This window comes from Dryobates pubescens, chromosome 5, assembly GCF_014839835.1.
Source record: "Dryobates pubescens isolate bDryPub1 chromosome 5, bDryPub1.pri, whole genome shotgun sequence".
NCBI classification, from domain to species: Eukaryota; Metazoa; Chordata; class Aves; order Piciformes; family Picidae; genus Dryobates; species Dryobates pubescens.
The window spans coordinates 3,909,042-3,931,409 of NC_071616.1; the positions used below are offsets into that span (position 1 = coordinate 3,909,042).

At 39.9% G+C, this 22,368-nt stretch overlaps 1 protein-coding gene across 1 annotated transcript; it reads left to right on the forward strand.

The window, feature by feature from the left end:
- The first annotated feature begins 253 nt into the window (after positions 1 to 253).
- Positions 254 to 21,917, forward strand: SPI1 (Spi-1 proto-oncogene). The gene is made up of 5 exons (XM_009897355.2): positions 254 to 355; positions 6,999 to 7,092; positions 16,538 to 16,725; positions 20,106 to 20,262; positions 21,091 to 21,917. The coding sequence occupies exons 1-5, from the start codon at positions 311 to 313 to the stop codon at positions 21,405 to 21,407; spliced, it is 801 nt and encodes a 266-aa protein (XP_009895657.1). The 5' UTR covers positions 254 to 310; the 3' UTR covers positions 21,408 to 21,917.
- Positions 21,918 to 22,368: the final 451 nt, after the last annotated feature.

Genomic DNA, 22,368 nt, shown 5'->3' on the forward strand with positions numbered 1-22,368 from the left:
ATAGACCCAAGGGCTATCTCCTTTCTACAGACATACGATAAAATCAGGAACTTCACATACAACTCGGGAAGAAGTTCACCTCAGAACCTATTAGGGCAAACTATGAAAACTTGTTAGGGTCCTTCTCCTGTCCTGAGATCCATCACTGCAAAGGGACATCACAGAGTCCAAGGATCTCACTTTTTTTCCCTTTCTTTTCTTTTTTTCTCTTCTAAATATTTTTTTCATTTTTTAATGTGATTTTTTTAAAATCAGTTATTCTGGATGGTTGAAAACTGAATTAAGAAAAATTCACTCAGAAGTTGGCTGAATGTTGCAAGCTTGCAAAATGGAAGGATTTCCCCTCATTCCCCCCGTAAGTATATGGAGTTTATTTCTAATATGGATCATTGGGCTAAGCAGCAAAAGGGAAAGTAAACCAGCTTTTATTATTTGAGAATATCTGGTTTGGGCTGTATTTGCTATGCCAGGAAGTTGGGCTTAGGCCAATATATAAAGCTAGTGACAACAATGCAATGAATGGGAAATTAACATTTCCTCCCTAAACTTGCATGTGATTTTGATCTCCATTTGCTTTCACAGATTAAACATATGACATTTTTGTACAAAATGTATATAGCAAGCCAGTAAACGTTCTTCTTCAGTGCTGGATTTGTGATATAAGGCCAAGTCTTCTTCAGGTTGTAATTCTTAATCATCTGGAGTGTCTGACATGATTTATGTTATTTAACAATCCACCAGTCTGTGTGAGAAGAGCTGCTGAATGCTGCTTTTACATACTGCAAATTTTAGGACTCTGTGCTCTCTGCAATGACAGCACTTTAGTTTCTAACTTCAGCTTCTCTTGAACAGAATTAGCTTGAATACACTTGCTATGAAAAATCAAATGGTGAACAAGAAGAAAAGAACTATAGCACTCAATTGTGTCTTTCAATGTTTTGTCTACGATACATATTCCTCTCTATGCTTATGAGGCTATTTCCATATTTTTGTTAACTGAAGCATTGTTGCACTGCTGTAATCTGTCATATGATGAGTTCAGAAATTATTACTTCTGAAGAACATAATGCCACTAATCTGTTGTTCAGAAGCAAACTGTAATGGAAATCTTGAACCAGAATGTGTAAAAGAGGCCCTAACTAGATTTTATTAAGTTTGCAGAAGCTGGAGAAATGTTAGATAAGATGTTTTACTTGGCTTTTTCTGTGGTAGATGAATTACAGCAATTATTTTAAGACAATACAGATCCAACAATCCTTCTAACAAAAACTTCTATCAAGTGTTCTTTTTGCCTTGTCCCATCTAATGAAGGCTAAAGATACGTTTGCTTATCTTCTACCCAGAAAGATGGCCCTTTGTGTTCTCTTCATGTTTGGCATACAGACTGACTGAAAAAATAGGTTTTATTCTAGCAGTTCATCATTAGTGTCCCTGAAATTCCTGATCTACCCAAAGGGTAAGAAGACTCTAAAAATCTTTTTCCTTTTTCTTGAATGCACCGCAATTGGATCTGCCATAAATGTGTCAGGCAGGAATATGAAAAGAAACTGAGAAACTGAAAAAAGAACACAGAAATTTCCCAGTGTTACTTGTTGGCCTTACAAAAGAAATTTCAAAAATGAAAGAAATCTAACCTTTGTCCTCAACTACTAGAGATACAACAACAACAACAGAAATTTGTAGTTTTCTGGACTCCTTTTCCCCAGTATTGAATTCCAGTGCATACCTTGAAAAAAGAGAGTGAAAATCTAGCACAGTCTGGCCCATATTCTGATTCATGTCATGGTAAATATTCTGTCTGAACTCTGTTCAGTTGAATGATATAACAGGCAGTGAAAATATAATTACAACTTTTTAGGCTGTTAGGTAGTGATAGGACTAGGGGAAATGGATCTAAGCTGCAAGAGGGCAGACTTAGATTAGACGTTAGGAAAAAGTTCTTCACCATAAGGGTGGTGAGACACTAGAACAGGTTGTCCAGGGAGGTGATGGAAACCCCATCCCTGAAAGTTTTTAAGGCCAGGCTGGATGTGGCTCTGGGCAATCTAATCTAGTGGAAAGTGTCCCTGTCCATGGCAGCGGGGTTGGAACTACATGATTCTTGAGGTCCCTTCCAACCCTGACAATTCTATGATTCTAACTTGCAGGAGCATTTGATGGGGCAATTCAGATTTTATTTTGAGATTAAAATGTCCTAAAATGAAAAATTCTGTGCTTTGTACTTTCAAATTTGTTTTAAGTGCACTCTGAGCACTGCCCATTAGAGGCCACACATGGCATCGTTAGAACTGTCTGTGCCTCCTGGGACTCTTTCAGAGGGGAGACATCAGCCTGTTTCTAGACAGGGGTTTCTGTGAAGCAATACTTCCCTCCTCCGTCCCTCCCCTTTCATCTGAGGGTGGGTCAGTAACTGCCTTCCTCTTCACTGCCCCAGGAGAGTCTTACCCCTCATTTAGAAAATGCTGCTCTCATGGTTTAGGAGTACTCAACTTTCACTAAAGAGTAGGAATTTTGCATGGAAAAGTTCTGCAAACTGGGTCCATGTATTTCAGTGCATGATAGAATCATGTGCTGCAGGTGAAAAATTATTAAGTCCAACATCTCTGCCTAAAGAGAACCCTAGTTATACGTGAATCCCTAAGTAGTGGCCTGTAGAAATCACAGCTTTGAACAGAGGTGCATTTGAGCAAGAGCAAAAGTGCCCCACCGTAGCACCCTTGTTCCACAGAACTACATTGCCAGCACGGTCCAGTAAGGCTAGCCTAATGGGCAGTCACACTAATGTTTTTACTCATCTTTTCTAAAACACTTATACTGTAATTTTTTTCCAAGGAAATATGGTTAATCTTGGCCTTAAAACTTGTCTCAGCAACATATCATTGGAAACTGTGTGGAGTAATTCTGAATCACATGCCAGTGAATTGTTGTGTCAGGATAACAAGATCAGCATTTAGTGAATTCACAATCACCTGGAATCATCTGACAGAGTCTTGGTGAATAACAAGATTTTTCAGATTGCTATTCAGTTGAGACCTCTGTATTTCTCTCAACCTATGCCAACCAAGGTTTCTCCATTAGTCTTACGGCTTTTCCACTGGCTTTCAGGGCAAAGAAGGACGATGGAGGCAACTTTCCATTTATCAAAGTCTGTGACAGATGAAGTATTGTTTGTTGACCTCCTGCTTGAGGTTGGAATAGGGGTTTAGATAGCATACTGCACCTCACGGCATGCAGGAAAGGAGATACAGACTTCAGACCACAGCTATGAGTTACTAACAAAGCTTTCTGTCACTCTCTTACACAAAAACAATTAATAGAACAAATGGTCATTGATGTCTGTTAAATTGTAACATAAGCTATTCTTCACTTTTTGTCAGTAGAAACAAAACAGTTCAGTGTCATGGAAGTACTACATTAGCAAGTAATATGACAAAATGAGTGTGTGGGTGGGGAGGTTGCAGAGAAGAGCAGGGCAAGTAGGTAAAGATTGGTACAAGAGGCAACAGCAGCACATGGTGAAAACTCTTCTCTCTTAACTAGATAAATAGCTTTTAATAAAACTTAAAATCCCCCACAGATTAAATCAGGTTCTTGGTAATTGTTTCTTTAACAAATAGAGGACAATATCCCACCTTCCCATGGGATAAAGGTAATCAGAGAGAACCTATGCTGTACCATCCCCTTTGACTATTATTTAAGTTTATGACTTATAAATACTGAACATTTATCTTCCCATATTAGTTACTGTACCCTTGAAAATCAGGGACCACAGTGGAAAGTGTTGCCAATGTAAGCCCTTTGTGGAGATGGATTGGCCTAGGGTGCATAAGTTAGAAAGGCTACACACATATGTATTTTATCACAGGGGTCACTAAGCAGAAAACAAATTCAAGGAAGAAAATTCCCACAATCCATAATGAATAGGTTTTCAGTCCTGAACTTTCAAAACAGGTTATGTAAAAAAAACAGTGACCTATGTCAAAGCAGACCGTTTTTCAGATGTTGAGCATCTGCAACTCTCTGTGCAGTCAGATAGATCTGTAAATAATTATTAAGGGAATAATATTTTAAGAGCCTATTCAACACACCTTCTTTTAGCTCTGAACATTGAATACACACCTGAATTTGTAAACCCAGCTTTTGAAAGGTAGAAATGCCTCCTTCTTTTCTCTGAGACTGTGAGACACTATTGCTTGTGTTAAAGTACATTGGTCTGAAATTGGGGGCGGGGAGTGTGCTTGAAAATCTTGGGGAAGAAAAGACAATGAGGGAAGAATACAACTAGGAATAGTCAAATATTCTTTACCATGACTAAAATATGTATTGTTTTTCTACTTTTTGACTGTTGTTTCATCTTCTGCCACACTGTATTTCTGTAAAGATGAGTGGCTGAGCTTCTGTTGTAGCAGTAGAAAAGATTACATAGCAAATTGATCTTAGATTGACAGCATGCTGATTGCTTTGGAAATTTGTATACTTTTGGCCTTTGCCAAAAGTAGATATGGTAAATTTTTATCATTTCAGTCAATTTCTGGTGTTTTCATTGAAGGGAAACAATGATTTTTTTTCTTTCAAACTATAAACATTTGCACGATTTTTAAAACCTCCATTCCTCCCAACTAGTATGATGTGCATTTTGCAGTTGGATACCACGGTCTCTCACAGAATATCAGTGCTTTCCTTTGAGTTATGCCAAAATAACAATTCTGAATATGAAGGCAAAAACCTCATACATTCTTCAGGTTGATGTGATTTAATAGGAAGCATGTATTCATGGAAAGGAAATGGGGGAGCGGGGCAAATTGGTTTGCAAAGATAATGAAAAGTAGAAATTCCATTCAGAACTTTATCCTGAAGAAAGCAAAACAAAGTCTCATTACCTTTTCTGATCAGAGATCAGAGTACACCATAGGTCTAAAGAACAGAGAATGAGTGAATGCATATAACCAGTCATGGTTAGAGACAACACAAAGAAAATATGCATAAGAAAACCAGAAGCATAAGAGAGAAGCCATGATTTACTGTGTCCTTTGACCACCCCTCTGAAATCTGGAAAATAGGTTATAATTTCCATGAAATCTCTGTGTAGATGAAAGGCAATTCTACTGAACTGATTTGAAAAGAGAGGCTGCACCTACATCCTCTGGAGACCAGAAATGAGAGAGCTCCCTTCACTGGCATCCCTGCTATGGATACTATTAAGCAATGATTTCCTTCTTTTACTTAGTCTTTCCCTTAGATTGTCTTTTTTTGTAAGTTATCATCTCAAGAGATCGCCAAAGCAATTGGCCACCACCTCAGATTATACTGGGATCTGACAATGGATTTGTTCCTCAGGCTTTGACCAAGGATGTGGTGCCCAGTTAGTGTACATTCTGGAAGTTATGATGGTTCAGGCAATCTTAACAGTGCATTTTAATATGATGTGCTAAAGCAGCATGCAGCAGCTGCTGCTAAGGATCTACCAAGGTCCAAAGTAATTCTAAAAGTATTTTGTATTTTTTTGTGTTCTGACTTCTTAATCCTCTAGGAATAAGGCTCTCTTTGTCTTGATCCAATCTCTTCAATAGAAATCACATCCCTAGAAAAGTACAATCTTCAAATCCCTGAATTCCAAAAGAATGAACTGGAAGAATTAAGAAGTGTAGTATCAATGAGCAATAGTAACTAAGACCTAGTTTTCACCAGAAAAAAAAAGAATTCTTTTGCCAGCTGCCTATCTACCACCTCCATCTGGATTTTAATGGCAGCTCCTGCCTTAAGTTTCATATTCTCAAGTAATCTACAGAACCATTTCTGGCAAGGTATTACCATAGCCTAAGCCTACAAAAAGCTGATGTTCCAGAGGTAAGACAGATTTATGGAGGGAGATGAGAATTTGAGACATACAGATAGGCATATGAACATACAAAGATATGAACATAAAAAATACGTCCCTCATGGAAGTTATGCTGCTTGAAGTATTTGTCCTCTGCTTTAAAGGTAGTTAGGCTGAAGTCATTAACAGAAGAAAAATGTTTCTATTAATACTTATGAGAAATAATTTTGTTTCACAAGGAGGTGTTTGAGCTTTACACTGCTGCTGACACCATAAGAATTTGTTCAGATAGGAAGAAAATATTCTAACAAACTTGACAAAAGTTTAGCAAAGCCCTGTGCAGGACTCCGCCCTGCTCTAAATCTTTGTTCTGACAAATAACAAAACCAAACATTAAATGAATCAAAGTAATTGTGCAGACCTAACAGTAAACAGGCCGCCTTTATTGAAACAACATTAGACATTATACAGTATTATCACTGGAGTACTACATGTGGGGAGAAGGCAAGTGAGAAAGCTACCCTAAATCACCTATATTAATAGCACAAAGAGGACTCTAATCTATAGCTAAGCATCCAATAGGTCACAACTTAGTATCTGACCCACATTTGGACTTGTCAAGTCTTCTCTTTGTGTACCTATCAGCCTTGTGCAGCTGATCTGAACTGTTTGAACAACATTTGAAAATGCTTTTATGCCCTCTGTCAACATCATTACCCTCTTAGAAACTGCCGCCATTTAGTGAGATCTCCCAGAAACACTCAGAATAACACGCTTAGGTAAGACAAGTTTCTGCCTTCTCTTTTGTGTACAAAAGGAATAATAATCATCATAACAAGCCAAAAAATGTTTGTGGTTTTGAGGGCATCTTGGCTTGGGCCTGGTATCCAAGACAGCTCTATTAAGTAGCATCCACAAAAGGTTGGAGGGCAATGTATCTTGCGTAATACCACAGGAAAAGTTCTGCTACACAGACTGGTCTAAGGAGTTGGATTCATCATCTCTTTTATTTTTATTTTTTAAATTATTCCCCCTCCCTGCAAATCAGGGTTTGAAGCCTCCCCCTTCTTTCCCTAGGCAATCTAAAATGTCTTGGCATCTCACCTTCACTAACTATATGAATAATTTTGAAGGCATTTGTGTAAGCTTACACTTCTAAAAATTCCTCCTCTTTTCACAGCCCTCTGAAGATATGGTACCCTATGAGTCAGACCTCTACCGACCGCCCCATGACTATTACCAATATCTCAACAGTGATGGAGAGAGTCATGGTGGTAAGTGAAAAAACACCTCCTGGGAGCACAAAATCTTATGGGATTCTGAAGGAAAGAGACCTTGGACATTCAGGAAGAGAACAAATATTTTAATGTGATCTGTAATGTATAGGAAGATACTTAAGAATAAGAAACCAGTAATATTGTGTTCTGCTTAATGGCAGTGTTCCAAACAAGCAACTGCAACATGATTTCTCTGAAAGATGATTTTAGAAAGTACTGAATAATGCAAGGAGCCTCCAGGACATTCAGTGTATTGCCAGGAAGATGGGACCTCATAATATCTTTCTTCATTATCTTTGCTACGCTTTTACTTTCCTCTGCAGATAAAAAGCACTATGCCTGTTTCAACACTCTTTTAAGACAGGGATTTGCAATACTGTATTTCTCATCTTGTGTTCACATCTCCAGTTCCTGTTTGACATACATCCTAAATGCCATACTTGTGCCTTCATTTAATTATGTTTCTATGGTATTTGGCTTTTTCAATGCCATCTATTTCTTTCTTTTGAGTTCTTTCTCATGCTACCACACCTAGCTTTAACTTTCACTCTTCCTCCAGTATACCAAAGTACTTCCTCTCTCTATGTAAAACTTCCTTGTAGCTGCTTGTACGTAAACCTAGCTCAATATAAAAATACTGTCTGATTATTTACTGCTTCAGGTTATGTACATGATTTCAAAGATTTGGTGTCTTTATATTTTCATGTCATACGGGCAGAGGGGTGAGTCCTGCTCTGTGAATGCATCTGCTGTGCAATACAATGGTCCAGCAATACCACCCTGGAAATATCAGAGTCAATATTGACTCAAGAAGGAAAAGCACCGTTCTACTGTATCACTTGTGGCAGTCCCTCCAGATCCTGGAGTTTCCCTAAAAGACTCCCACTGATATAGCAACTAGACCCATCACTGCTTAATTTAAGACATCTAACAGCTTCATGGCAGAGCACTGCTTTATCTGTGGCAACGGAAGCTACCTTAAGTGACAACGAGTTACAGAACAGGACAGTTCTGAGCATTTGATTTAAAAAGATTCCTACCTAATTTTTTTCTCTCCATTGCATTAAAGAAACACAATATTCTTAAAGCCTGGAGATAAAGAATTAATTCAGTTTTCGTAAGTTATGTCACAGTATCTGTCAAGCCACATTAATCAAACCCAGTGAATTCCACATGGAAAGTCAGGTTTTTTACATTATAACCTGTATGTGTTTACACACCCATAAAATCAAGATAACATTTATTATCTCAGAAGGCAATTGTGACAATTTAATAATAACTATAAAAGATGCCAAGTAGGAAAAAGCCCTGGGAAATATTTTTTCCGTCATTCAATCTAAGCTACCACAAGCAACAATATCCTTTTATCTTCCATAGTATTATCATTCCATCTGGTTTACTGCCCATTCTACTGTTGGAAGGCTGTCCCTAAGGTACACTGCTCAGATCATTAACACATTTTTACTCACCATAATCAATACAAAAACCACCTCCTAAGTCACCTATATGGGTTATGGCCCAAGTGGCACTTATACACCCACTCTGAAGAGAAACTGATCTCGTCCTAAACTTGTATTGCACTTCTCCTAAAGACTCACACAAAGTGATTCTGGAAGAGGCAGCTTAAGCCTTGCCTGCACATTTCAATCAATTTTTTATTTATGAAAGCACCTGTAATGTAGTTGGATATGTGTAAAAATCTCATATGCTCCATGCTTTCCCGAATTCTCACAGCCCAAAGGAACAATGAGCAATTAAAGAATACAAAGGGGAGAGAGACCCATAAATTATGACATTTTGCTACTTTCCTATAAATACTGACAAACCTAGCTTTGTCTTTCATTTTGTTAACATGACAGAAGCAGTGAGTCATGAGAAAAGCTGTACAGAAGATCAGGAAAAGAATATTACAAACTACTTCTAGAAACATGTACTAAACTTTCAGAACAATGTGGATAACTGGCAGGGAAAAAGAATAGATAAGGTACTGCAGTGATAGCAGTGAAATGAAAGAGCAAAGAACATGATTAATAGGAAAAAGGAAGAAGTAAGAAAGACAGAATTGTGAGAGAGGAGTTCCACTTTGGGTACGGTGGGATCACTGGCAGTATATACAAAATAATACAAAGAAAAGCTACCAGATGAAGTACATATATACTGCAAGACAGAAAAACACTTCTGACTTTGCTGAGGGACTGCTAAAGATATAGGTCTTCCTCAAGTGTCAAGACTACCTGTCCTTCACTTCTGGCAAATTAGCTCTGAGAAAGGGAGATGGCAAATAACTTAATCTGTAGGTCTGTGCTACATACATTACTGTCACTTTTCTAGAACATAATGCTGAAATCAACCCTTATATCATGGTTATGTCACTAGGCAGTAAAGTACACAGAATACTATGTCATAAATGTAATATGTAGGAGATTGACAATAAGTGAATACTAAATTCAACAAGCAAAAACATACCATAAAATATCCATCACAGTGTGCACCATTCTCATTTGTTTTGAAAACTGTAGTTTAACTGTAAATACTGTAACAAGTACAAAGACAGTCAGACAGGACAGAAGGTTCTTCAAGTAATCCTGTATTAGTCCATCACCATACCCTGAGTCTGTATGCTAGTAATTCTGTAAATGTAAGACAGCGTATTTGGTAACACTAATGCAATCTTCTTAGCCATTACAAAATTCCACTGCATCTTTGTTTCTAAGTTATTACTAAACAGTACTGGTTTAGTAAAAGATCACTTTCTGTATGAAGCTGAATGCTGATCCTTGTTCACTTTGTTGCTAGCCTGGAGGAACTCAACTGGATTTCTTGATTCGGATTTTATTTTCAACCCAGCTCCTCATCTAAAAATGTCATCTTTGGGTTTTTTTAGGATTTTAGCCTACATGAAAGTGGAGGAAAGTCCAAACATATGAACCTTAGTCTTAAATGCTATTTGGAAAACAGAACAGACTTAATTAAAAAATCCCCTCATTTCAAAGTCATTCTCGTGATTTGCTGGGGCCTGACTCACAGATTTTTGAACATTTGGCATAATTAAAATCATGAAGTTTGCAAAGTGAGAACTACCGAGATCCTACTGTAGTTGTAGAGATGACTGCTGTACTGCCTAGGAGCACAGCAGGCCTCTCAACAAGAAAGCAGTTCTGCAGGGAATGAAGACATTAATTTTCCAGTGGCCTTCAGTACTTTTCTCTTTTCCTCTGTGTTTTTTATCTTGGCTTGTTTTGTCAGATGAGCACGAGATGCAGGAACATCTAAGCTGTGCCATGTGGCACTGTGTAAGAAACCCTCTCCAAGTTCAGTTTGAAAATGTGTACAGCATAGAACAGAACCACTGAAAGACAGCAGCTCACACCTCACAAGCACAGCCATGTCAGCCCGGTCACCTCCTCAGGCAGAGTGCTGTGCTGACAGAGCAGTCATATTTCCGGTTCATGAGCTGGCTCATGGATTTCTGCATGGTTTGAACTGTGCAGTGAAGATTTACCCTGTTACTCCACTTCATAACAGATTCCTTTCCTAAGCCTATTTTGTATTTTAACTGCCAGCTCTAACACTATTCCTATATTAAATCAGCAGCAAAGCAATTTCCATTGGTCAGAAGATGACAGAGAAAATTAAGTTCTGTTCTTTTACTTGGGGAGTGAGAATCTACCTACTTCCATGCTGGATATTAACACAATGCCTTTGAGCCCACTATTGCTTCCCAACAGGCTACCATCCTCCCTGCCATTGGAGGGGGTTCAGAATTCATGACTGTCCTTCCTCTAACCTTTCACTACATACAAGACCAAAACAAACATGATCTCCATGTCTCTAATAGACAGATTTTTTTTTTCACATCCTCTTTCACTTCAGATGAAATTTTTCATAATGACTCCATTGTGCAGCTATAGTTTGGCTTTTAATTATGTTTCTTTACCCAAAGAAAAGACACTTTCCATTTCTGATTTTTTTTTCTCTCTTAATTCCCTCCACCTTTATGTTTTTGAGTAAAGAACAGAATTGTTCTATATCACTGACATTAACAAAGAGTTTAAATAGCTGCTGATAACTCTTTAACAACTGTAGATACAGATATTAAATTTTTTTAATATATATTTTCATGTGCAGTAACTTAGCCAGGAAGGTTACCTGCAGAGGGGTTTGAGAAGACAGAATTTGGAATTTCTCTTTTAATGTAACTAAGAAAATACTGCTTTCCCTAAGCACACTGTGAAATTATAGATAATATAGAAAGAAATAAGGACTTTCTGTCTCAACTTGAATATTTCCATATAAAATTGCACTGAACTGATTTCTGACAGATTTATTTTGTAATGTGTTAGTATTATGTGGTCACTTTAGGCCTCTAAATGCTGTATTATTAGTACCATTCTATCCAAGTGTTTTTACAGCATCACCTAATTCCATACAAAAGGGAATTTAGTAAGGACCAGGCTAAATGTTACATAGTGATTAACAGCAATATGTACAAATAGCGTTCCACAGAGTAATTTATTCACCCGGAAGGAGCATGAAACAACAGTTCTGGTAATAGCAGTAACCTTGTCATAGGCACCAAAAAACCCAAAAGGTATCTTGAAACATGAAAATATGACTGCTGATAAAAAAAATATTTAAGAAAAATCAGAAGTAGACCACTCAGAGCATGCACAAATATTCATGGCTATGCATTTTGGTCTCTCTTGAAGCACCATTCTACAGCTGAAGATCAGCTATTGACAGCCTCAGAGACTTCTGCCTTGACTTTGTCATCCTCACAGTTATGCATTGATCACATTTGCTTTAGATTATCAAAGATACAAGGTCTTTGACCATATACACTGCCATCTGACAGAGGACTTTCTGCACAAGGAACAGAGCCAGATGATTCTAAGGAACAAGACTATACACTACTCCTGCAATTTATTACATAGGCTGCCTATGGTATATGGAGTCTCAACAGCCATATCTACTTAGACAAATCTGCAGTAATTTAACGCAGAAAAATGCATGAGTTAGCGTGTGGTAGTTTTAGGCTGTACCTTTAAAATTTTCCACAGGTCTTGAACAGAAAGTAGTTAAATGTAAATAAATGACCATTGGGTGTAAAAAGGAAAATAATGATAGTTCTAAACAATCCCATTGGAGAGGCACCTCCCATAAGAATCAGTTTGGAAAACAATCTACTTCTCTTCGCTTCTTCGCTCTGGGACATATTAACTTGCTTCTGTTTGACCTTGGCTGCATTGTTTTGGCTAAGTTCTAATGTCTCTCTGCTTTTATTCTTGTTCCTTTGTGTCCAAGGGGGCAGGGAGGGGCAGGGAAGGAGCAGCTATTAGCTCCCCTGGTTTTTAGCCTGGGGGTTCTTTTGCTGTTCGTCAATTGTGAATACCTCTAAATATTGTAACTACTGTATATTTTGTACATATTCATTGCACTTCATTGTAGATTGTAGTTTTCCTTGTAAATACAGCTTCATTTGCTTCCAACTGGGCTGGTCTAGCAATTTAATACTGGGGGGAATTTTCAACCCACAGTACAAATTAATTGGCACCTATCCAATGTGGGGCATTGCTCGATTGATTAATTACTGCTCAGCTCAAAGAAGCCAAAACAAAGCTGTGGAACTCAGTGAAGGCAATGTTTGGGGGTGTTGGTTATTATTGCCTTGGTCTTGTTGGTCATGCAAAATATGGTAACTTTTCAGTACATATTCCACCGGAGTTTCTGGAGTTTACAGTCCTCATAACTGCAAGCTATTTAAGTGATTTGAATCCTGCAATGGCTTGTCTTCTGTGCCTGAATTTGCTGGGTTTTGTTGCTACTTTAGGGTTGGCTATAGCTTGTGGAGGGAAAAATGTAAAACTAGGCAGGTGTTTACCTTTTCTGCAGGTAGCGGCAGGGAGCTAAGAGTTAAAAAAGAAGCAGGTTCGGATCATAGTGGGGGAGGGGAAAGAATTCAGAAGGGGCGTGCAAAAAAGTGCATGGCTGCTCTAGAATCATTGAATCAATAAGGTTGGAAAAGACCTGAGAGATCACCAAGTCCAACCTATCACCCAACACCTCATGACTAACTAAACCATGGCTTTGAGTGCCACATCCAATCCCCTCTTCAACACCTCCAGAGACAGTGACTCCACCACCTCCCTGGGCAGCACATTCCAATGGCCAATTACTCTTTCTGGGAAGAACTTCACCTCGAGCTTAAACTTCCCCCTCTTGTTCTGGTGCTGGTTGCCTAGGAGAAGAGACCAACCCCCACCTGTCTACAACCTCCCTTCAAGTAGTTGTAGAGAGTAATAAAGTCTCTCCTGAGCTTCCTCTTCTCCAGGCTAAAGAATCCCAGCTCCCTCAGCCTCTCCTCATAGGGCTTATACTCGAGACCTCTCCCCAGCCTCGTTGCCCTTCCCTGGACACGTTCAAGTGTCTCGATGACCTTAAATTGAGGGGCCCAGAACTGGACACAGGACTCAAGGTGTGGCCTAACCAGTGCTGAGTATAGGGGCAGAATGACCTCTCTGTTCCTGCTGGCCACACTATTTCTGATGCAAGCCAGGATGCCATTGGCCTTCTTGGCCACCTGGGCACACTGCTGGCTCATGTTCAGCCAGCTGTCAACAAGTACCCCCAGGTCCCTTTCTGCCTGGCTACTCTCCAATCACACTGTCTCCAGCTTGTAACAATGGGAAAGAGAAGCCCCAGACCCTACATTTCCCACTGATCCAGAAATATGGAATAAAGAGGTGATATGGGTACCTCTGGCACATACTCCACAACAGCAAAATAAACCCCCAGTGACACAGGCAGGGACTTCTGCTGGTCCCAAGGTGAATTTCCAAGCAGCACCAGTAAAACTGGTTGCAATTCTGGACAAGAAGCCTGAGGACAAGGATCCTTCTGGTCAAGATCCAAACCCACCTCCAGATGAAAAGAAAAACGATCCTTCTGATGAGGAAGAGAAAGCCTGTCTTACAGGTCCAGCTAACTCAGTAAAGCCACTAAGGGATGACGGAGATGCAAAACATGGTATGAGTCCTAGTAGTTCAGGAACCAAGGGAGGTCCTTCTGAACTTGAGAAGATCATACACAAGACTTTAACAGGGAGTCCTAGGGGATCGCAGGATTATGAAGATGATGAGGATGATATACAGTCAGCTAATGCACCCAGGCAAGAAATTAGGCATGTAAGAAAAGATTATATTAGAGGAGGATCTGAACCCATAATGAGCTGCTTGAGAAGATGCTATGACACAGGTGCACCTGCTTTACTGTTAGGTGACAAGTCGGAGGCTCAGCTGGGGACTCAGATTTCCAAGTAAACAAAAAAGTTTCCAGCTGAAAGTGCCCACAGTCTCCTGCCAGGATATACAGCCTTAGCTGAGCTGTGAATTAAAAAATCATGCTCTCTGCCATTTCCTGGGGTGGAGCAGATGCAAATATAAAAGTATCTGGGTACTTTGCAACTATAAAATCCACTTTTTCACCAGAGAAAACAGAATTTTTCTCTAGTACTACAACATGAAGAAGTGCTGTTGTGCACTGTAATTATAACTGTGGGCTATAAAATCCATACATATCCCACAGAAAGAGCTACAAACAAAGTAGAATTACAAAGTAATGCAACAACTCCCTGGGTGCTTTTGTAAGCACCTTTCTGTCCCTTTCACAAGCAGTGACATGGTTAATCCATGAATTACGAAAGCAGGAATGACAAAAAAGTAAGCACTGGTGTGGTAAATGGTTTGATTGAGCCTCCAAATAAATGTCTACAGGCATGTGCCATAAAGGCAGCTTAAAAGAGCTTACAACTTCCCAGGTAAGGCTGTGTTTGTTATGAGTGTATCATTGAGTGCCCTCTAAAGGAAACCACATTCGAAGTTACTATCCCAGATTTCAAATCCTCTGTGAGATTAGACCTAATTGTTAGACACGTAAGTGAGGAAGGATGAGGAGACAGAAGCTGAGAGAAAGAACAAAGGTGGAATTTAAGAAGAAATACTAACAGCACATTGGAATCCAGATAATGTCATATACAATATCATCATATTGTAGAATGAGGCAACTGTTCCTCTGTAAATTCAGTAGAACTGGAACAACATGTTCAGTTCTGTCCATTGCATTGTCAGAAGGATGTCAACAGTGCGAGGGAGGTTGGAAAAGTGCACAAGTATGACTAGCGGGGTAAGGATACTGATTTATATGGAAAGGCTGAGCTAAATACATGCAGCTGGGTGAAATGAGGAGTAGACTGTAAGGGTACATGATAGCAACCTGCAAATAAATGAAGGGTAGGTTAGAAATTATTTCTAATAATACAAGGGAAGAAAACTCAGAATAGTAAGATGCAAATTAGAACTGTTACAATGAATAACACAGACATTTCAGCTGTGCATAAAATGGTGCATGAACAGTTAAACTATGGAACATTAGGTCTTAGCTCAGTCAGAGCAGAGGATGTGATGCTAACTTTGATTTTAAAAACAGAGTGCAACAAATATGTGCATAATTATATATGCAGTTGCTGTATCTAACAGATAAATAGAATTTCCAATGCTTCATACTTCTTCTAGCAGATTTTACATTTTGAGCAGCAAATATGAGATTCTAAATATCTTGAAGGCTACTCTTGAACTAAAAACTCCAGAAATATAAAATGGAGAATGATATGGAATTTAATTTCAGAAGTGAATAAACCAAGAAACAGGGTAATGGTTATCTGAGTACCTTTTTATGTTTTAGGGGGGAAAAAAATCTGTATTATCACAGAAATTTCATACTAAAGAGATTAAATAGGCTGAAAAAGAGACTTCATCAGAATTGAACGTCACTGTAAACAGTGTCCACCAGACTGCCACGACAGTTCATCCTTTTGTTCTGCTGCACTGCTACTGAAAAATGTGTCACATACAAACACACAGTTGCAGGAGATACATAGCAAAGTGCTGTGCCTCTTCTGCAGGACTCCTGAAGTTCTGATAGCAAAGTAGAATGAAGACTGGAGATAATTGCAGAATACTCTGTAAATTTTCTCATCTCCTTATTTCCACACCATGGGGAAGAGTGTAATGAGAATGTGATAGCATGTATATAAGCAGAATTTGTGGCTTTGAGGATGAAAATGCAAAATTGTTACCATGTCTTCTTGAAAAAGGTGCCAGCTTAATGTCTTTCGCATCTTCTACTAGATTACCATTGAAATCCATGTTTCCATCTAAGAGCATTTGCCTCACAAAGGAGGCCTGAGTATTACTTTCCAGCCACAGGCATCTCTGAGATTAGGAAGGGACACTTTACACTCTACAGACTTACCAGAGACAGACAAGTTAACAGGGATGGTGTTGTGAGGGCAGAAAGGACAATGACAGGAGTAGGAACCAAAGACAGGTGAATGCCATGTTTCTTAATCTTGTAACAACAGACAACATATTTTGATTTTCTTTAGATCATTACTGGGAATATCATCCACACCACACACACAATGAGTTTGAGACTTTTGGAGACAATCACTTCACAGAACTGCAGAGTGTACAGCCTCCCCAGCTTCAGCAGCTGTACAGACACATGGAGATTGAACAAATGCATGTTTTGGATTCAACAATCCCAACCACACACATCGGCCTCAACCACCAGGTACAGTTAACAGCCTTTACTCAGTATGTAGAAGGGGAGTTAAGGGTAAGGAAAATAATGCATTAGGGATTCCGTACTCTTATGTGAAAGAGACCACTGGAATGAATTAAACAGTTTGAAACTTTTGTTTAATTTGGAATAAACATCAACTGGTTTGAAATCTGCAGAGGAACTGGACCTGAGAAGTTACTGACTGTCATAGCAAGGGTATCTATGACTACTGGGAAATATTCTGAGCCTCAAAGTACTAGGAAAGTACTTTAAGTATTTCCAAGCAACCCTGAGAATTGTACATGACTTGTACAAGAAAAGCTAACAAAGACAAGTCACTGGTAATTTTACCACAGGCTGAGGACAACCTACTTGTGTTTTTACCTGAAAGCAAATCAGTCATGAGCTAAACCACACTGCCTTATCTCAGATTGCTCAGATTTTTTTACACGAAGCCTGTAAAAATACTCCACTGTGCAGTCACTGAAGTGCCAGGGAATTCTCACTGCCACAGGAATATAATTGTACTGCAAAGATACTAAGCAAACTGAAATCATATACAGTATTAAACAAAGAAGAAAAAAAATATGGAATGAGTAAGTTAACCATATCAAAAGGAAACTAACTGACTGCAACCCATAAAACTTCTCACCTACTACTCAGGCAAAAAAAAATAAATCAGGAACAGAATATAAGGTGTAGACACAAACACAGAATTAGGAACAGAAAGTTACAAATATTTTTTAAAAATGCTTCATGGAACAGAAGTCTGTGGGAAGCTTCAAGTTGTTTCAGTTGCTCACTGCAACTGCTCATACATAATGACCAACTGCTACCTCCAACCAAAGGCAAAGAGTAAAAATTATCCCCTTTATGGATGTCTCTGGAAGCACCACCAAACACAATAGATGGTGCTTCTGCTTCTCCCACTTTGCATCTTTTTCAGGGCAAAAGGCAGAGAATTAATTTTGTTGCAACTTTTGATCCAGAGCACCATGCTCTCTCCCCCATACCCCTTAACAAGCTGCAGAAGATATTAGTAGGTATAATTCATCACTACCCTCCTCCCTCTTACCAGCTGGGGATCTTTGGCTTTTTACTTTAACCTAAAGTAGCTCATGTAAGTGGCACTTGGCATGCTCTGAGGTCCAGACTTTGGTGTGTCTCAGGCACAGTCCTTGGCAACACAGTATTATTCAAAGCATTTTCAAAGAAACAGAAATAGGAAGCAAGCTTTAATCCTCCACTAAATTTGCCAGTTACTAACTGCAACAATGCTTGCTGTGCAACATAAGAGTTACAATTTACAAATAAAGAAAGAATATGCAAAAATATTTACCAATTTTTCTATTGATATCATATTATTTTGTGAAATCAAATTTGAGGCTAGGGCTGTTCTGGACAAGATTTCTTTAGAAAGTTTTGCTAGCCTGCCAACAGGTCATCTCACAAAAGCTAAGTTAGGAAAAAAAGTAAGTCATTTTGAAGGGAGAAAAGGCAGGAAGACTCTGAAGAGTGTTATAAAGAGGAAAAACCCCAGATGGATGCCACAGACCCTGGGACACCAGAATATGGAAAGTAGCTAGTAGTTTCTTGGGCTTTTTCTCTCCAGAACTGAATTATCAACCTGCCACTTTCAAACACATTAGCAGGCTCCCTGTGTAACATAACTATATGACTCTCTATGGTACCAAGTCCAGGTGCAAAGTAAGTGTAAGCAAAAACACAGCAGATCAGGAAAGTGAGGACAGCGTGAGGGAAGCTTACTCAGCTCCCCAGGTTTGCAAGAGACACCTTCATTCACAGCACTCTCCGACTGTCCCACTCCAGTCCCAGAGGAGTGGTTTCCTTACTCCCACATACCCCTCAATGAACTCCAGGTTTCCACAAGCATTTTTCTCTGAAGAGGTACAGGTCCCTCGTTCCCCTCTCCTGTAAGACATTGTCCCACCTTCTCATTCCCCTTCCCCCACAGCAGTCTCTCCCTTCCTTCCTACCCCTGTTTCCGTGGCTTTCTTAACTGTAAAAAAGCTAAAGGTGACTCTGTGGTGAGGGTTGAAGTTTCTCTGGTGGGGATCTGGCAGGAAGCTTACACACACTCTTACCCAATCCTGGTCTTCCTGCCAGATCGGCTCCAGCCAATCTGCCAACTCATTAACCGTCAGCTGCTGCACCCCAAACCCAGCCCTTTGCAGGCTCCTTATTGGGACATTCTGAGCTGGTGCAAAACTCATCTGAAAAGCTCAACACAGGGTGGATTGTGTGACTCATGGAGTGAACACCCACTCCCCACTTCCCAGGTCCCCTGGGAAGGGAATCAGATCAGGCTCAAGCTGTCCTTTCATGGAGGAAACAGCAGCAATTGCAAAAGCTCACTTTCCAGGGTTATTGATCTAACCCATTTCATGACAAGCACATTCTACATGCTGCTGGGGTGGGGGGAACATGTAGGAATTGGGTTCTTACTCCCTGCCCCTCAGACTGATCTGCTTCTCATTCTTAAACAAGAAGCTGTAATAATTCATGGCAAGTCATCATGATTCCTACAAACCAGACTGCAAGTGGGAATTTACAAAGTTTATTCTACACTGCTCCTAACAAGACCTCTATATAAGGGCAAGAGAATTCAGCACAAAAATTAGCTTGTTAGCTTCGCAGATGAGAAATCCCCATTAATGTGGAACCTGCAGTCACGTTGGAAAAGATAATGTGAGCCAATATGATGTATTCTTTATCAGAGTGCTAAGGCTATTCCTCTCCTCACAGGGGAAATTCAGGACAGGAAGCTGACAGAGCCATGTAACCCCATCTCCAGGGCTGGAAGCAGTCTGTAGGGATTCAGTGATGTCAGAAGGTCCTATGCGTAAGGAATTAAGAGGACTAAAGAACCAGAGCCAGTCAAACACTGCTAGGGCAGAACTGTTCAGCTCTTTTGAACTTAAAAGAATAGTCCCAGAAAATCTGTGTTAAAAAAAGAAAAAGTCCTCCCAAAAGCAGTTTTACACTGTGGCTAGGCAACAGGGTTCAAAAACTCATTAGGAAGAATGTTGCTTTTGGGGAGGTATGGGGGAAGAGGGGCAATATCACATGCATAGGGTATTACATGGGAAAGTTCTGGCTTTCACAACCTTGTTGCTCCTTCCTTCTTGTAAAGATGTATCTTTGTACATCTTAAGAGTTGAATGTTAGCTCAAAGTGTTTCTTCATTGCATAGTATTTATTACAAATGTCAGCAACTAAATCACTCAGTATTACCTTTAAAAATCCATATACCTCTTACTTTCTCCCTCCTCTTCTGGGTAACTCCCTTCATGACATTTCCTTTTTTTAATCTCCATGCCCCGCTGCCTGTCACTGCCTCCTTCCTCTACTACTCTTTTCTCCCCAAGGTGCCCTATTTGCCCCGGATGTGCCTACAGTACTCCTCTCCACCACAGCCCAGTTCTGATGAGGAGGACATAGAGAGGCAGAGCCCCCCACTGGAAGTATCAGATGGGGAGACTGATGGTGTGGACCCTGGACCTGGAATTATGCATGGAGAAACAGGTCAGTGAAGATGATTTTCATCAAAAGATGGAAAAATCAAGGCAAGAATGTCAAAGGAATTCTTTTTTTAAATATTTGGTTGTTTGGTCAGTGTCTGAGTCAGATTCTCTATAACCTCAACAAGTTAGCTTCAGATTAGTTTCAAATTAGTAACTGCTGCTGTTGTAGGTCAAAGATCAGGTGCTGATTTCAGGGCAATTGGTAACCCTAAGGCTCCGAAGTGACCTAATTGCGGCCTTCCAGTATCTGAAGGGGGCCTACAGGAAGGCTGGGGAGGGACTTCTCAGGATCTCAGGTAGTGATAGGACTAGGGGGAATGGAATGAAGCTGGAGGTGGGGAGACGGGGCTGGACATGAGGAGGAAGTTCTTCACCATGAGAGTGGTGAAGCCCTGGAATGGGTTGTCCAGGGAGGTGGTTGGGGTGCCATCCCTGGAGGTGTTTAAGCCCAGGCTGGATGAGGCTCTGGCCAGCCTGATCTAGTGTGGGGTGTCCCTGCCCATAGCAGGGGGGTTGGAACTAGATGATCCTTGTAGTCCCTTCCAACCCTGACTGATACTATGTTTTTTTCAGTTAGCTTCAAATTAGCAAATTAATTTCAAAACAAGGGTTTGGTCTTTGGAATTCCTTATTCTTGTGTTTTCTTCTTGGTACATCAATTCACATTATGTGCTCACAGCATAACACAAGAACACTGCAAACTGAAGAAGTTACGTGACTGAGAAACTAGATGACACAGTTGTATGGATTATGTATGTTCTTCTGTTTCACCAGAAACTACAAACTACTATCAATGTTCAGCTGTCTTTCTTCTCTGACTCTCACACAGGCAGCAAGAAGAAAATACGTCTGTATCAGTTCCTTCTGGACCTTCTTCGCAGTGGAGACATGAAGGACAGCATCTGGTGGGTGGACAAGGAAAAAGGTACTTTCCAGTTCTCCTCCAAACACAAAGAAGCACTGGCACATCGCTGGGGCATCCAGAAAGGCAATCGCAAGAAAATGACCTACCAGAAGATGGCACGGGCACTGAGAAACTACGGCAAGACAGGGGAGGTCAAAAAAGTCAAGAAGAAGCTGACCTACCAGTTTAGTGGAGAGGTGATGGGAAGAGGGGTCACTGATAGGAAGCATTATCCTCACTGAGGCCATGGGACCCTAAGCAAGACATATATTAAGACCTCCTGGCTGAATACCAGCAGAGGAGATGGACGCATCTTTCTCTTTGCTTCCTGTTTCCCCCTTCTCTGCCTTTAAATGGCCTTTACTGTCAGATGTTTCTGGTACGAATTCCCTTCAGCATCTGAGAATCCTAAACGTGACAGAATTCTTTGCTTCCATTCCACAAGCTGGACAGAGTTGGGAAATTTAAACAATGTACAAATATATTATTGTCAGGAAAGATTATTTTGATTGTATTGTAACTAAAAAATACAGCTGATGAAGTTTTGCCTTCAAAGGTAGTGCTGTGTCCTTCATAGTGACACTGCATTAGCTTACAGCTTTCATACTAGCATTAATACAGGCTCTGCCACAGCTCTCAAATCTAGAGAGAGAAGTTTGCAGATCTTGGAATGATACTTCTTCTTTTAAATAGTAATAACCTGTACATATTTAATAAAATTTGATATAATGAAGTTCTGGTGTTTGCATAATAAACGATTACTTCACAAGCAGATCTTGCATGCATTCGGCTATGCAGATACAGCCCACATGAACCCTGAACAAAAAGCACACTGGGTTATAGGGCCTTCTCCATCTGTCACTGCTTTTATTTTAGAATTATTGTCAATGCTGTCAAACTAAGTAACAAAGACAACAGGTGAGCTACATGACTCTGAAAGAGACTACCATACTGATGTTAGTTTCAAAATACATACATCTATATATTTGTCACTACTTTTTCCTGTGCAAATTAAGCCCTGACAGGTGAGTAATTTCTATTAGCTGATACCTAGAATGGCACTGATAGCTCTACCTAGTTTAGAACCTAAAAATTAACCATCTTCTTCTGTGGTTTTGCTCATTTTCCTGCTCCTGTTCTATCCTCTTGTGTGTTTACCCCCACAGTGACTTTAGCTTACGAACCTTTCTGGGAAATAAGTTG

Bases quoted from the DNA above. Each gene is read 5' to 3' on its own strand.
- SPI1 (XM_009897355.2), top strand. From the start codon at position 311: ATGTTGCAAGCTTGCAAAATGGAAGGATTTCCCCTCATTCCCCCC. The intron at 356-6,998 runs GTAAGTATATGG...CTCTTTTCACAG, and splicing joins GATTTCCCCTCATTCCCCCC to CCCTCTGAAGATATGGTACC. The intron at 16,726-20,105 runs GTACAGTTAACA...TTTCTCCCCAAG, and splicing joins ACATCGGCCTCAACCACCAG to GTGCCCTATTTGCCCCGGAT.